The 13105-nt window shown below is 42.9% G+C and overlaps 2 protein-coding genes across 2 annotated transcripts; one reads left to right on the top strand and one right to left on the bottom strand.

The window, feature by feature from the left end:
• Positions 1-4668: 4668 nt before the first annotated feature.
• On the bottom strand, positions 4669-8500 carry kif3cb (kinesin family member 3Cb; the record flags this gene model as incomplete). Its single annotated transcript, XM_080849523.1, has 8 exons — positions 4669-4789; positions 5151-5308; positions 5407-5515; positions 5638-5754; positions 6279-6397; positions 6571-6693; positions 6825-6926; positions 7040-8500. 8 exons carry the CDS (start codon positions 8498-8500, stop codon positions 4669-4671), a joined length of 2310 nt encoding a protein of 769 aa, XP_080705649.1.
• Positions 8501-11219: 2719 nt separating this feature from the next.
• On the top strand, positions 11220-12882 carry LOC308374785 (proton-coupled zinc antiporter SLC30A1-like; the record flags this gene model as incomplete). Its single annotated transcript, XM_080850722.1, has 2 exons — positions 11220-11790; positions 12014-12882. 2 exons carry the CDS (start codon positions 11220-11222, stop codon positions 12880-12882), a joined length of 1440 nt encoding a protein of 479 aa, XP_080706848.1.
• Positions 12883-13105: the final 223 nt, after the last annotated feature.

Below are 13105 nucleotides of genomic sequence, written 5' to 3'. Positions count from 1 at the left end.
CACACATCAACACTACAGACACACACACACACACACACACAGAATATTCTCTTGTGAAGAAAAAACACACGGATGCACATAAAATACCACACATCTTACAGCATTCCTCACACACATACATCACCAGCCAAACAAAAACACACACACTCTATTATTCCAGGACACTTGGGGCTCTCGGGCACATGCATGCATTCCTCACGAGGCCGGGAGGTTGTAATGCATCCACAAGGAGAGGGTCTTCAGCTGATTTCCCCTTACGTCTCAAGACTGGCACAAATTGCTCATGTCATATAGATAACCAGATGCTCTGGGCTTTAGTGTCTTAGCCTTAACCAAATGGCCTCTCAGTTTAGTATGTTGTGCACTGTGCTTTACTGCATATATACACACATATCAGTCAACCAGGAGTAGGGACAAGCAGGAAAGGTGAGTGAATTATCACTAAGTTAACGCAGGAAGCATACTAGTGCAAGTCTAGTGGATTTGGGAGAATCTTGGGAGGGTGGTTTTAACATCAAACGCTTGACTAATAAGTAGTTCCTTTCAGCTGCCGCCGGGGTTGTGCTAGAGAGGGGTCTGTGACTAACTGCACTAATGTGAGCTCCCTCAGCATATTGTCTAGTTTGGAGCCAGGAGGTTAAGGGACATGCACAGGGCACACTGGAGAAGTGTTAGTCCAAGGATCAGTTTTGAGAGAGGTGGAGCAAACTAACGTTCAATCTTACCTTCTGGAAAACAACGGAGATAATGAACCCACACAAAACAAAAGAAACAAAAAAAAAACAACAAACAAAAAAACAGAGATGTGATAATTAGAGCTGGATGAAGGGGACCAATCTACTTAATTTTTCTAAGAACTAAATCAAACTTAAAAAATGAATAAATTAAATAAAATCATGTAATGCAGAAGAGCATGCCTCTTTAAATCACAGCAGCCCAATAACGACCCCAAAAGTACTGATGAGAAAAACTCTGGAGTGCACTTCATCAGAACGAGCTCTGGTCTTCTCATGGAGAGCTCAACTAGATCTCACCTGATCTCCTTTAGGCGCTCTCTCTGGATAACCGTGAGAATCTCCTTGTGGCTCATGGGAGTGTTGGGGTACTTTTCCAACACCTGGTGGTGGGGAGCGAGAAACAGAGATAAGGAGGAGCCCCTCAGAATCAGAAGCAAACCCTAACAGCTTGAAAGCACCTAGATGAACCTCCATCAGCTCAGACTAGCAGACACGATAAAGGGTTACTGGAAGACTTTTGAAAGCAAATCCTCTTGAGGGACCTGAAGTCATGTCTTACTCTGACTGAAACCAGATCCCTCAGAGGAGCTCTGTGCATCAGGCCATTGGCATCTCAACATGTGTCGTATGTTTGACTGATTTTTTCTTTTGGATCACCATAGTTTCCAAATATAACAGCACTGAGTTGTGACTGTTCACTTTTGTAGATGTGTGAGCATGTGTGTTAAACTGTACGAATGAATGTCTTAATGTTACACACGGGACGGTAGGATAAACAGGCTGTGTTAAGATAGGTTGCTGGCAGAAATGTGAGGTTTGTGCTTGCATTAAGTCACCCAATGAATCATCTGTCATCGATCTTGCCAGCCCAGCTGTGTAAGTGTGTGTGTGTGCGTGCGTGTGTGTGTGTGTGTGTATGCAGGCTGATCCTGGGAATACATTAGCCATGCAGTGACATCACCTACTAAAGTATGACTCATTTCCTTTCAGGTGGTGTAATGTGTGGTGTGTGTGTGTCTGTGTCTATGTGTCTGTGTGTGCATGCGAAGACAGAAACTGTGCACCAACTAAAGAATCCTGATGAGTTGTTTTTTCAAACAAGTGGGCCTCAAAGTTTCATTTAGACTTCAAGAAATATTGGGGGGAAGTTCAAGTTCATTGAAGACCAATTTCAAAGAGTTTTGGACAGTGTTTAATAAAAAGAAACAATGGCTGAAAACATCATCAACATTTCTTCAGAGACTTGTCTCACCCTCTGAACGGCAACAGGTGTTTTTTTGAGTGGCATTGTCCCGTGATATTTCTTAAATAAACTGTCTCTAATAAAATGTAAACAGAAACCACTAACATAACTACTGCTGACAATACATCCCAGCCCTACCTCACAACAAAAACATTTTGACCAGCTTTCAACCCAGTGATATCACAATACAGCCTAGCTCCTCGCTTTCCAACATATGAAATAGCCAGTTCTCTTCGGAAAGGCACAGTAGTTTCAGTTAAGTGGAACCTACCCCATCCTGCTGAAGACGAGCACAGAATATGATAAATACACTTGCGTAACAACTACCTCCTCTAACTCTTTTCGAAACAGTGTGACTCCCTTCCACCCTTCGTCTTTTATGTAGCATCTAAATAACGTTTTAAAGCATATCATTATGTCACAAGACATTATTCACGTTAAAATGTGAGGCTTAGGACCTAACGGTAGCCTAAGAAGAACGTGTACAGGTTCAGAAAGCTTAGGTAACTGTAATATATTACAGCGGCTACGGGGAAAAGTCAAAGCAAATCGAACCCTGTGATTAACAATATGATTATATGTATAGCAGCCTACTTTTTGAGAGATGTGTCTTCACTTTAACTACTATAAATGCATATCCTGGTACTACCATTAGCTGGTTCTTTAAAATAATTCAATAACCGTGCTAGCGGTTGTAACAAACAGCATAGAAACCAATGTTATCATTGAGTTGTCTGGAGCCGATTTGACAGCTAGCTCACTAGCAACTTAGCATTTAACGTTAGTTGAGAATATCTAGCTAGCCATATAGTAAAACGGGCAATACAACATCAATACTGAGTGTGTAATTGGTTACGACTTAGGCATTGCCATGTAACGTAGGGGTGTGTAACTGGTACAAAATGTGGTTTGCCAACTGATTTCACATGTCATATTAGCTAAACCAGCTATCTAAGCTTAGTTAGCTATCCAAGCTAATTTGCTTGCTTGCTAGTTGAGGACACAGACGTCATGCGCTTAGCTATGCTAGCTAATACCAGCTAGGCTAGCTAATACGTCTGGTGCTGTCATTAGCAAACGGGGGAAGACAGTTTGTATGGAAAAGTTCATTGCCATAACTGACAAAGCAAGTAAAATAAACAAGCTCCGTCGAATAACAGTCACTATTTAATCACGGAACCGATTTCCAATCAACTTCAACGGTTCCACCAACATCCAGGCCTAGCCTTTCATGCGCAATAGACCGTCTACACTAACGGGTCATGAACTCATAAACACAGTTGTACAAGTGGGAGCGCAGGGAGACAACAACCATAACAAACGCGTCATGTCGTTACAATTTTACCGTTTTAGCTGCTTCTGCCCATGTCCGCCCCTTCTTCTTCCTCTGTTTCTCCCTCATGTTTGCGGTCGCTGAGGAGTGTCGACCGATTGTAAGTGCGTCCCGCTGTTTGTGTGGAAATGTTGCTTTAGTTACCGTGCAAGAGCCACCATTTCTGCCATATTGGGTTTTTACTGTACAACGCTGGTCATGTGACTGACCCCTAAGGAGACGTCATCTTACTGTATAACAACAGTGATGAGCCCAGATGGGTTTTGTTTTTCTTTTGAGGGTCAGTTGATGTCAAATGAGGTGAAATAAGGGCATGATTTAGGCTACATTTTTGACTAAATTAATTTTGGTCTGAGCAATGACTTTTTTTTTTTTTTTTTTACAGTCATTGGGCCTGACCAACACATTTTGGAATAGACCTTTTATGGAGAGTCAAAAGTAAAAACTCAAATATAACTGAGCTTACAGATACACAGACATACTGTATGTACATTACTTGCATTAAATGCAGTGGTAAGGACTCGTGGCAATGGAACTCATCACTCCTTAAGAATAGGCCTTTTTTAAATGACACTCAGTTATAATGGATTGAAAACACATGACATGCAGAAAACAGAAGATGGTTCAGCTACAGACCATCACTCATGCTGGTTTGCAATCTGTTGCTGGACAGACTACATCCTGGCTTGTCTTTCTTTCCTGCTGTAGAGGTCAGTGCTGATCTTGTTTTTGGGAACGCTGTTTATACAAGTTGTGTCCACAGCTGACACACAGAGCAGTGAGTGACATGTGAACTAAACTGGCATGGAACACATTTATAAACCACTAACACAGAGACCAGTTTGGACGTTATTTCTCAATTTTTTTTCTAGTTAACATTGTAACACAGATACGTAATGCATTCCCAATTCACAGGGAAAGAAGACATATAACCATTGAAATGCTTTTGCCCACATACACACACATCAGGCCACAATAAAGCTGTTTATCAAAGCTTCACCAGCTAAGTTATCGTAATTCAACATTGCACCATTTACAAAGGCTACAGTGCATTTTCAAAATCAAATTTTATGCAAAATGGCTTAAAGCCATTCAAAGACATCCTTGTGCTTTTCAAGTATCGAAAGCTTCTAAAAATGTTGTTTACAAAGCTGCATAGGCAAAAAATGCTCAGTTTTAAATAATACAAATAATAGAAATGCTTGGCTTTAAATAATACAAAATAACAATAACAGTAATTGCAAAGCTGCTTTAGCTTGCCTTGCTTTCTTTCTCTCTGGCATGGAGAAAAACATATTAGGTGTTTGGAATGAAGGGATGCATACAGGCAGGGAGTTCATCCACGGATGCTTTGGTTAGGCCTCTTTATCAGCAGGAAGGGTGGTGCCACAGGCACCCTGAAAAACTGAGGTGCGCGGGGACCCAGGAGCCAGCCAGCAGGCCGAGGAGGTCGAGGGCATGCAAGGTGCCTGATTCCTGAGGAGAGAACAGATCATCAAAAGATGGGTGGGGGATTTTAAGACACAGGGCCATCTGCCGTGAGCTCAAAACCATGAGATCGTGTTTCTAAGCAGTTCTCTGGCATGTTTCTCTATCGCTTCTGATGGTGGATCTCCTGCAATGCACAGTAGCCTGCATTCCTGTCACGCCTCCGATCTTTTACATTATGGGTGAGCCACCACCTATTGCAATTGTCCAAACAAGGCTTCTAAAGAGAGTTCCTCACATCTGCTGCCTTTGAACACACCTTTAGAGATTTTAAAACATGACCTTATGTATTGAACTACCCCCCTCTTCTGGACCTAATCAAAACACAAAGGAAGCTCCAGCAGCTCACCAGGACTGGGATTTCCTCACTCGAGTTGCAGCGCCTCTCCTCCGAAGGTGGACGAAGTCAGGGAGCAGGTCTCTGCTGATCAGATCTGTCCCATTTAAGTTCAGGTGAAACATGGCTGGCGGAGTCATGTCCAGCTCCAGCAACATGACGTTCTCTGCCTGTAAAATCACACGGTAAGCCGGTTAAGGGTCCACAGAACTACATTTTAATGGAGTTTTAAAATAGCCTCTAAATAATGAAGACAGGCACCACCAACCCGGTATCTAGGAGGTGCTCCTGTGGCTGTAGCAGACTGGGCATACTGGCTGATGGGTCGCTTGTATCCAACCACAGAGGCTGGTCTTCGCTTAACACGACAGCGGCTGCTGGAATACAAAAGTGAGCTTTGATTAGGAATCAGATGTGAAAAGAAGTCTTTTCATAGTCATGCTCACAATCATCAAACGAGAAACTGTTATGATCATGTAACAACTGTTTCTCCTCTCACTTTTCAGAGGGGAGAAGAGGCAGCATCTTCCACTGGTCCTCTTCACTGTCGTACTGTAGTCTGTTCATCATTTTGTTCTTCTCCTCGGGTGGGATGAAATTCTCTATTATCAACATCCTGCACAAATACAGACAGTCTTTGGCATAGAGTTTGTGAGGTTTTCACAGACTAAAAGATTAATGTAGATTTGAATCATTTGCAAATAGGAGACAGGGTTATCTGTGTTAGAGATTGTGAGTGTGGACTGTGTTCGAGTTGTAGAATTGCTTTATCTATTCTAGTTTCTAAGTATGACCAAGATGCTTTTTTAATGCTTAGGTCTTCTTTGTTTAACGACTGCCATCAGAATATTACAACTTGTAGGACTTGAGGATGTGATTCAATCAACTAACAGTAAAATGTTCATCTTTCCAGTGATGTATGTGTGTGTGTGTGTGTGTATATAAATGTGTGACTTTAATCTGTTCATACATGCATCTGAGATAAAGTAAGTGAAATGTGCATGTACAAATACACACACACACACACACACACACACACACACACAAATACACACACAGACATACTCTCACAAAGCACAAAGAACAAGATAATTTAGTTTGTATTGGATGGAGCAACACGCAGTAGAAATATGTGCTTACTTAAACTTCATCTCCCTGATGAGTTCATGTTGTGTTTGTTCCAGTTCCTGTCTGGTGGCCACATGCTCATCAATGATGTCTACAATTTCAGTTTTTACCAGCTGCAGCCTGGTATACAACTGTATGCAAGAAGAGCATCAAATATAGAGGGTTAACGAAATGACAACATCAAACTGATTTAAAATTAAGTTACGAAATATTATGATATAATACATTTGTAAAGAATATCTTTAAATCAGATAAATACATTTTAATATTCTCATATATTAAATCAATGTCATAACTGGTTCACCTTCTTCAGTTTCTTGGTCTTTAGTTCCACCTCTTGCTGCAGGGTGGTGAAGGTTTCCCTCAGCTCCACAGTTTCCTCATCCTGCTCCAGCATCTGCTGTTGCATTTCCCTCTCCTGTCTCATCTACACAGGGCAAAAAAGAATAGAGGGATAGAGAATGTGATAGGGAGGACCAAAGTGACTCAGTCAGTCAATAATAACCTGCGTCATTGCCCTTCAGTACCAAAGCAGCAAGCTTTCTTTCTGCCACTTACCTGTGCTGTAATTTCCTGTCTCCTCAGTTCCAACATTTTCTGTTGCTCATTGGTGTGGTCCACAATATTCTTACCACCAACCAACAGCTTGCTCTCCATAGACTGGAGAAAAAAAAATTGAACATGTAAGGTAATGTAACAACACCCACCCAGAAATCATGAAATGTTCAGCATCCTATGACAACCCCAATGAACTCTATAACCACTTCTCTTACCTTATATTTCTCTATGATGTGCTCTATGGTCTCTTGTTCTTTTTGTAGCTCCTCGACAGTCTTCTCTCTCACTTCAGGCAGTCTATACATCTCCAGCTCCTCGAGGTTCCCATTTACACTTTTCCTGTACTTTAGTTTTTCCGCTTTCCTCTCACTCCCATCTCCATCCCTCTCTTCCTGTACAGTCTCCACCACATCCACATAACCCCCTTGGGGCTTTTCCACCTCTCCACTGCTCATGCTTCTCTTCATCCTCATGCTGTCTCTCCTCTTCCTCCTCCTCTCTTTTGCCATCATCCCTCGCTCTTCAAGTTGTGCTTTCAAACGGGCGATCTCCTCCTGGAACTCCCTGAGCAGGGCCTCTTTGGGGTCTTCATTTATGTGAGGCTTGTTCTTGATGTTCTTGGCCCTGTTTGCGTACCGCAGGGTAGTGATGGTCTCCTCGTAGTTATAGGATGCAGGGCCAATGGTGGCTACCATGACTGTTTTAGAGTTGCCCCCTAGCGAGTCCTGTAGCAGCCGTGTGAGTTTGGAGTCCCTGTATGGGATATGGGTGCTTGTGCCATCCACCAGGGCAGATATGACATTGCCCAGAGCAGACAGGGACAGATTGATCTTTGCAGCTTCCTTGAAGCGCTCTCCTTTGACACCAGTCTTACTTTGACGCTCACTGCCTGCCAGATCCACCATGTTAAGTTTTCCTACACGGATGTGATCTTCACCATCCACGCCTGTCTCACAACACTCGATAGTGACAATGAAAATGGCATGCGACCGAGAACTGCACTCATTCATCTTAGTGAAACCTACAGACCGAGACTGGTTCCCCAAGTTCATCACATGTTCAATTTCTTTTATGCTTTTGGTTACGACTGACAAGAGGTCTTTCACATACACCCCTGTCTCAGGATTCTCTTTGAGCTCCAGTTTCTTGTTGTTGTCTTTGCACAACAGGTCCCGAATCTCCTCCTGATATATTTCTATGTAAGAGACCCGTACTAGATACCGCTGGTTTTGAGATCTGGATATGTGGGTGAAAATGTGGTAAAAGGAATTTGGAATGACTCCACGCTTTTCAGGGTCTGATGGCAAACCCTGCATTGTGTATGTTTTACCTGTCCCTGTCTGTCCATAGGCAAATATTGTTCCATTAAAACCACGACAAACCGAGTCCACAAGAGGTTTGCATGTATAGTCATACAGATCATTTTGGGAGGAGGCCATGTCATACACCGCATCGAATGAAAATGTTTTCATGATCGCACCGGGCTGTGCCCTCGGATTACGCACCCTTACCTGTCCCAGTTTGACATCTACCTCAACTATTTTTTCATGATTCATCGTCTCCTCTTTCTTGTTGATGGGGCGGCACCGAACTACCACCTTCACCGTTTCGCTGTTCTTAGCCATAGACATCCTCCGCAATCGAATCATAACGTTATCTGAACTCTTCCGCGACATGTCAAAACGGCACCCTCTCACAGTTCACACAATAATATAATACCTCTAAGTCCGACTTCCTCGCCGTTCTTACGGAGATGTTAGATGCATTCCCCCCAAAATATGTTATGTTCAAGGGCGATGGTCTCTTCTGTGGCTGGTATTTTCGCCTGTATTCCAGTGTTTACTGATGACGGATTCTTGAGCATCTTGACTCTAATATCTTCAGCTGCCACAGCACGAATTGATAAGTAATATACGGTACAATGAAAGGATGCTTCAGGAACGAACCAACGCAACAGCCCAGCCCAGCCCTCTTCTGCACCTCCGTGGTCCCCTCCCTGCTCCACAGACAATGGATAGGCTGCGGTGCAAAGCGTCTCATAGCCCACGCCCTAGGAATACTGCTATCATAAATCTATTACAACAGTCCTTGTGAGATTGGCTACCCTTTGACCTTTCAGAAAACGTACGTTCACTATGTCTCATTTCTTTTTTCAGGCATTAGCTTTAAGTAATAGCTTGTAGGGCGTAGCCTATTGTTGACGGCAATACTCTTAATAATAACAATATGTAGGCTAAGTGTTATCACTTCGGTATGATTTGTTCAAAGGATAACAAGATAGTTGATAAACAAGATAATTGACGGCAATACTCTTAATAATAACAATATGTTAGTGTTATCACTTCGGTATGATTTGTTCAAGATAACAAAATAGCCAATTGTCTAATTTTCATTTCATGCAATGTAAACTCCAACAGTCAATCTCAACAAAAGGATTAGGTTAGGTTAAATTAGCAGAATTTAATCTAAAATAGTTACCCTTTACAATTAATTTAATCAAATCAAATATACATTCTTTAAGTTAATCAGTTGTTTTGAGTGGAAATATTTTTTTAGCAATTTAAATGGATTACCATTATCCTATGCAAGAACATAATAATCAAACTTTGCTATTAGTGTTTCCAACCGTCTTTACTTGTGTTTGGTCATTCTAGTTGCACTAAAATACCAATAGCATTTGGGACATGGGTTCTGTCTTTGACATGTCTTGTGTCATGAGATGCTGTGCTTTAGTCCCGACCATGAGTACGTCATATATTTGATTTGACAGTTAGCTTTCAGGTTTATTCTCCTTGAAATATTAAGCAAACATATTTCATCAAGGAGTACATGTGGTATATGTAACTTAACTCTGGGCTTCCAGTGCTTGTTTGTTGCCCCTAAGAACCTCAACATAGAAGAAGCAGAGAGGGAGATGACCACCATGCTTTACATGGTCCGGAAAGAGGGTGCTGATGTTGGGGAAGAGCCTGAGGACGTCTGAGTTGTTATCGAGGGTGTGGAGCTGCTGAGCAAACTAGAAAGTATTTCCTTTGGTTATGCCATGCTCTTTCGGACTGATTACACTCACAACCTGAGCTATCGCCAGGAGCTCTATTCACATTCAAAGTCTTCCAGAAGGTACTGATGAACTTGGATGGCAACAATTTTCCCCCAAATGTCCAAGCACTTAGAATTAAGATGCTCCAGTGAGCTCACTTACAAAACATGCTTTATCTGTGTTATAATTGCAACTGTTCATAGATATGCAATAGTTGATGCAATGTGTTTTCTAATGTGAGTTCAACATGTGTGACTGATTAATTGAAACAAATGAGGAATAAAGATGGAAATGTGCTTTAAGATAACACTGTATTCAGTTGCAACTCCCCCTGCGATAAAATTTGCTGTGCATCTAAAAAGTGTGGTAGTGTTGCAGGGTGTGAAATGTTGTGAGGTTTGAACATTTACATGATATTAGTTGAAGTACTTTTTGCTTTGAACATTATTCACTAGGTGGTGACTCTCCACAAATGAACTGTAATAATGGTAATGCCCCTCCTAGAGGCCACCTTGCCATATACAAATTGTAATTTTTGGTGAAACGGTTTTTGAGCTATTGAAATGGGTTGCAGAGCCCCCTGTGGATGAAATTTCACTAAATTTGACATGCGTCCAAAGAATGAGATGCAGAATGTAACATTTTGTGAAGTTTGAACCTTAAAGTTACGAGATATTGGCTAGTGAAGCCCTGGTTTTTGCTATGTACTTTATTTTCTAGGTGGCGCAACCCTACAAAAGGGTTGTAATGAGCTATGGTCATGCACATCCTAGAGGCCAACTTGCCATACAAATTCGTAGTTTTTAGCAAAATGGTTGTCAAACTATTGCCAAAACTATTTTTGTGAAACTACTGCACTTATATCCTAAAAACTGCATCTTAAAACATCTCTTGCTGATGTCATTTAGCAGCCCAATCTGTTACGCAATCTTTGGCCAATGGAAATCCAGGAGGGTGTTTCTCATACTCCGTGTGTAGAACTTCACCGGGTCCGAGTGCAAACTGCGACCACTCTCTCAATGAACTGGAACAACAACGTCTGAATATCATGTTTTAATAGTTGTGTTTATTCCGCTGTGGCATAATTCTTGAGATTAGCATCTCCTGTAAAAGAACATTTGTGAAGAAAAAGTTTGAAGAACCGACGTTGTAGGACGGCAGCGTCGTTTGAATGGCTTGATGGTCAGTCTCGCGAGTTGCCAATAGCGACGGGATAGTTTACTTCTCACCGCGTCGGTCTGTTTCCTAGGCTAAATCGAAAATCTATGACCACCAATACCAACTTGCCAGACTAAGTTAGCAGTTTTTGAGGTCAATTTTATTTGCTGCCACAGGTCTGTTCTCTGTTGTCAAATATGGCATGGGAACCAAAACGCGGTCGGCTACTGTGTATGCTCTCGTTAACTTTTGGTTTTTTTATTGTTGAAGTTGTGGTCAGTCGAATGACCGCTTCTCTTGCCATGCTTTCGGACTCGTTTCACATGCTCTCAGATGTAATAGCTTTAGCTGTGGCCCTTGTTGCCATGCGCTTCGCAGAAATGACTCGGTCCACTGCCACGAACACTTTCGGATGGATCAGGGCTGAAGTGATGGGAGCTTTGGTTAATGCGGTGTTCCTGACAGCTTTGTGTTTTACTATCCTACTGGAGGCCGTGGAGCGCTACACGGTCCCTCATGAAATCGAGAATCCCCGGGCTGTTATTTGGGTCGGTGCCGCTGGGCTTCTTGTCAACCTGTTGGGTCTTTTTCTGTTTCACGAACACGCTGGCCATGGACACTCTCATTCTCATTCTCATTCTCATTCTCACGGGACCACGACGAAGAAAACATCAGAGAAATCCAGTCACACAAAATCTCGGCTGGATGGGTCATCAGAAGACCTGTCCTGTAACTTAATGCTGAACCCCGGCAGCCAGGAGAAAAGTGGTTAGTACAAATATACTTTTCCAGTTTGTTCCAACTTATTTTCAAATGTCTAATGTATGCACAGTTTAGGTTATGAGGAATAATGAATCAAAGTGGTCTTGCATTGCTGGGGACATAACTACAGATATTGACTGATATCTAAAAAAATATTTTAACAATAAGGCCTAGTCCATTTCCGATGTAATGATTAGTTATTTCTATGATGTTTTTTCTTTATTTGTAGATGAGGTGATCTGCAGTGAGGAAGTAGAGGTGCATCTAAATGGTGGAGTGCATCTGGAGGAGCTTGAGACCATCCAGGGCTCTGACTCTCAGCTCAACATGCGCGGCGTCTACCTGCATGTGCTTGGAGATGCTCTGGGCTCTGTCATTGTGGTGGTAAATGCCCTCATCTTCAACTATGTTTGGCAGCCATGTCCTCCAGAAGGACTGTGCAATAACCCCTGCTTCAGCCAGCACTGCCCTCATCAGGTTCCCCTTAATGAGACCTCCGTCTCAGATATGCCCTCTGCTGGACCCTGCTGGGTGCTGTACCTTGACCCTACCCTGTGTGTGCTGATGGTGTGCATCCTGCTGTATACCACCTTTCCGCTGCTTAAGGAGTCTGCACTCATTCTGCTGCAGACAGTGCCTAAACAGGTGGACGTGCGACAGCTGCAGCTGCGCCTGCGCAGCCTGGATGGTGTCCTGGCTGTGCATGAACTGCATGTCTGGCAGTTGGCCGGCAGCCGCATTATTGCCACAGCTCACATCAAGTGCCACAACCCTGATGGATACATGGACATCGCCAAGCGCATAAAAGGTATGTTCCATGATGAGGGCATCCATGCCACCACTATCCAGCCTGAGTTTGGGGGTGACACTGTAGCAGAATTCAGTGGCGCTACGTGTGAGCTTCCATGCCGGGTCCAGTGCGCCCCGAAGCAGTGCTGTGGGACTGGAGCCATCGCTGCATCTGTGGGAACCACCAGTTGCAGAGAGACCCCAGATCCACAAGTTCAGTATCAGTCCCCCACTGGGACAGCAGTGATCTACACAGAGGGGCAGGGGGCAGAGGTGAGGTTGCAGAGGGACACAGATTCTGCAGTGTAAAACCAATGGTCAGAACACTGAGATGGACTTTAAAGTACAGATATGCTTCCTTTCTTTCTTTTTTTCCATAATTTTTGTTATTCTCTGCTGGAATATCACGGGATCTCCATTGAGACCCTTCAGACTTGTGACTCATGAACAGCAGAACTCATGACTGGAACAACAGATGATGTGAATGTGCCTACCATGCATCATGTGAGACCCCACCTAGAAAAGCCATGGC

Source organism: Sprattus sprattus, assembly GCF_963457725.1.
Source record: "Sprattus sprattus genome assembly, chromosome: 13".
Lineage (NCBI taxonomy): Eukaryota > Metazoa > Chordata > Actinopteri > Clupeiformes > Clupeidae > Sprattus > Sprattus sprattus.
The sequence above is the reverse complement of the archived record's forward strand: the minus strand, read 5'-3'. Positions and strand labels throughout refer to the sequence as shown.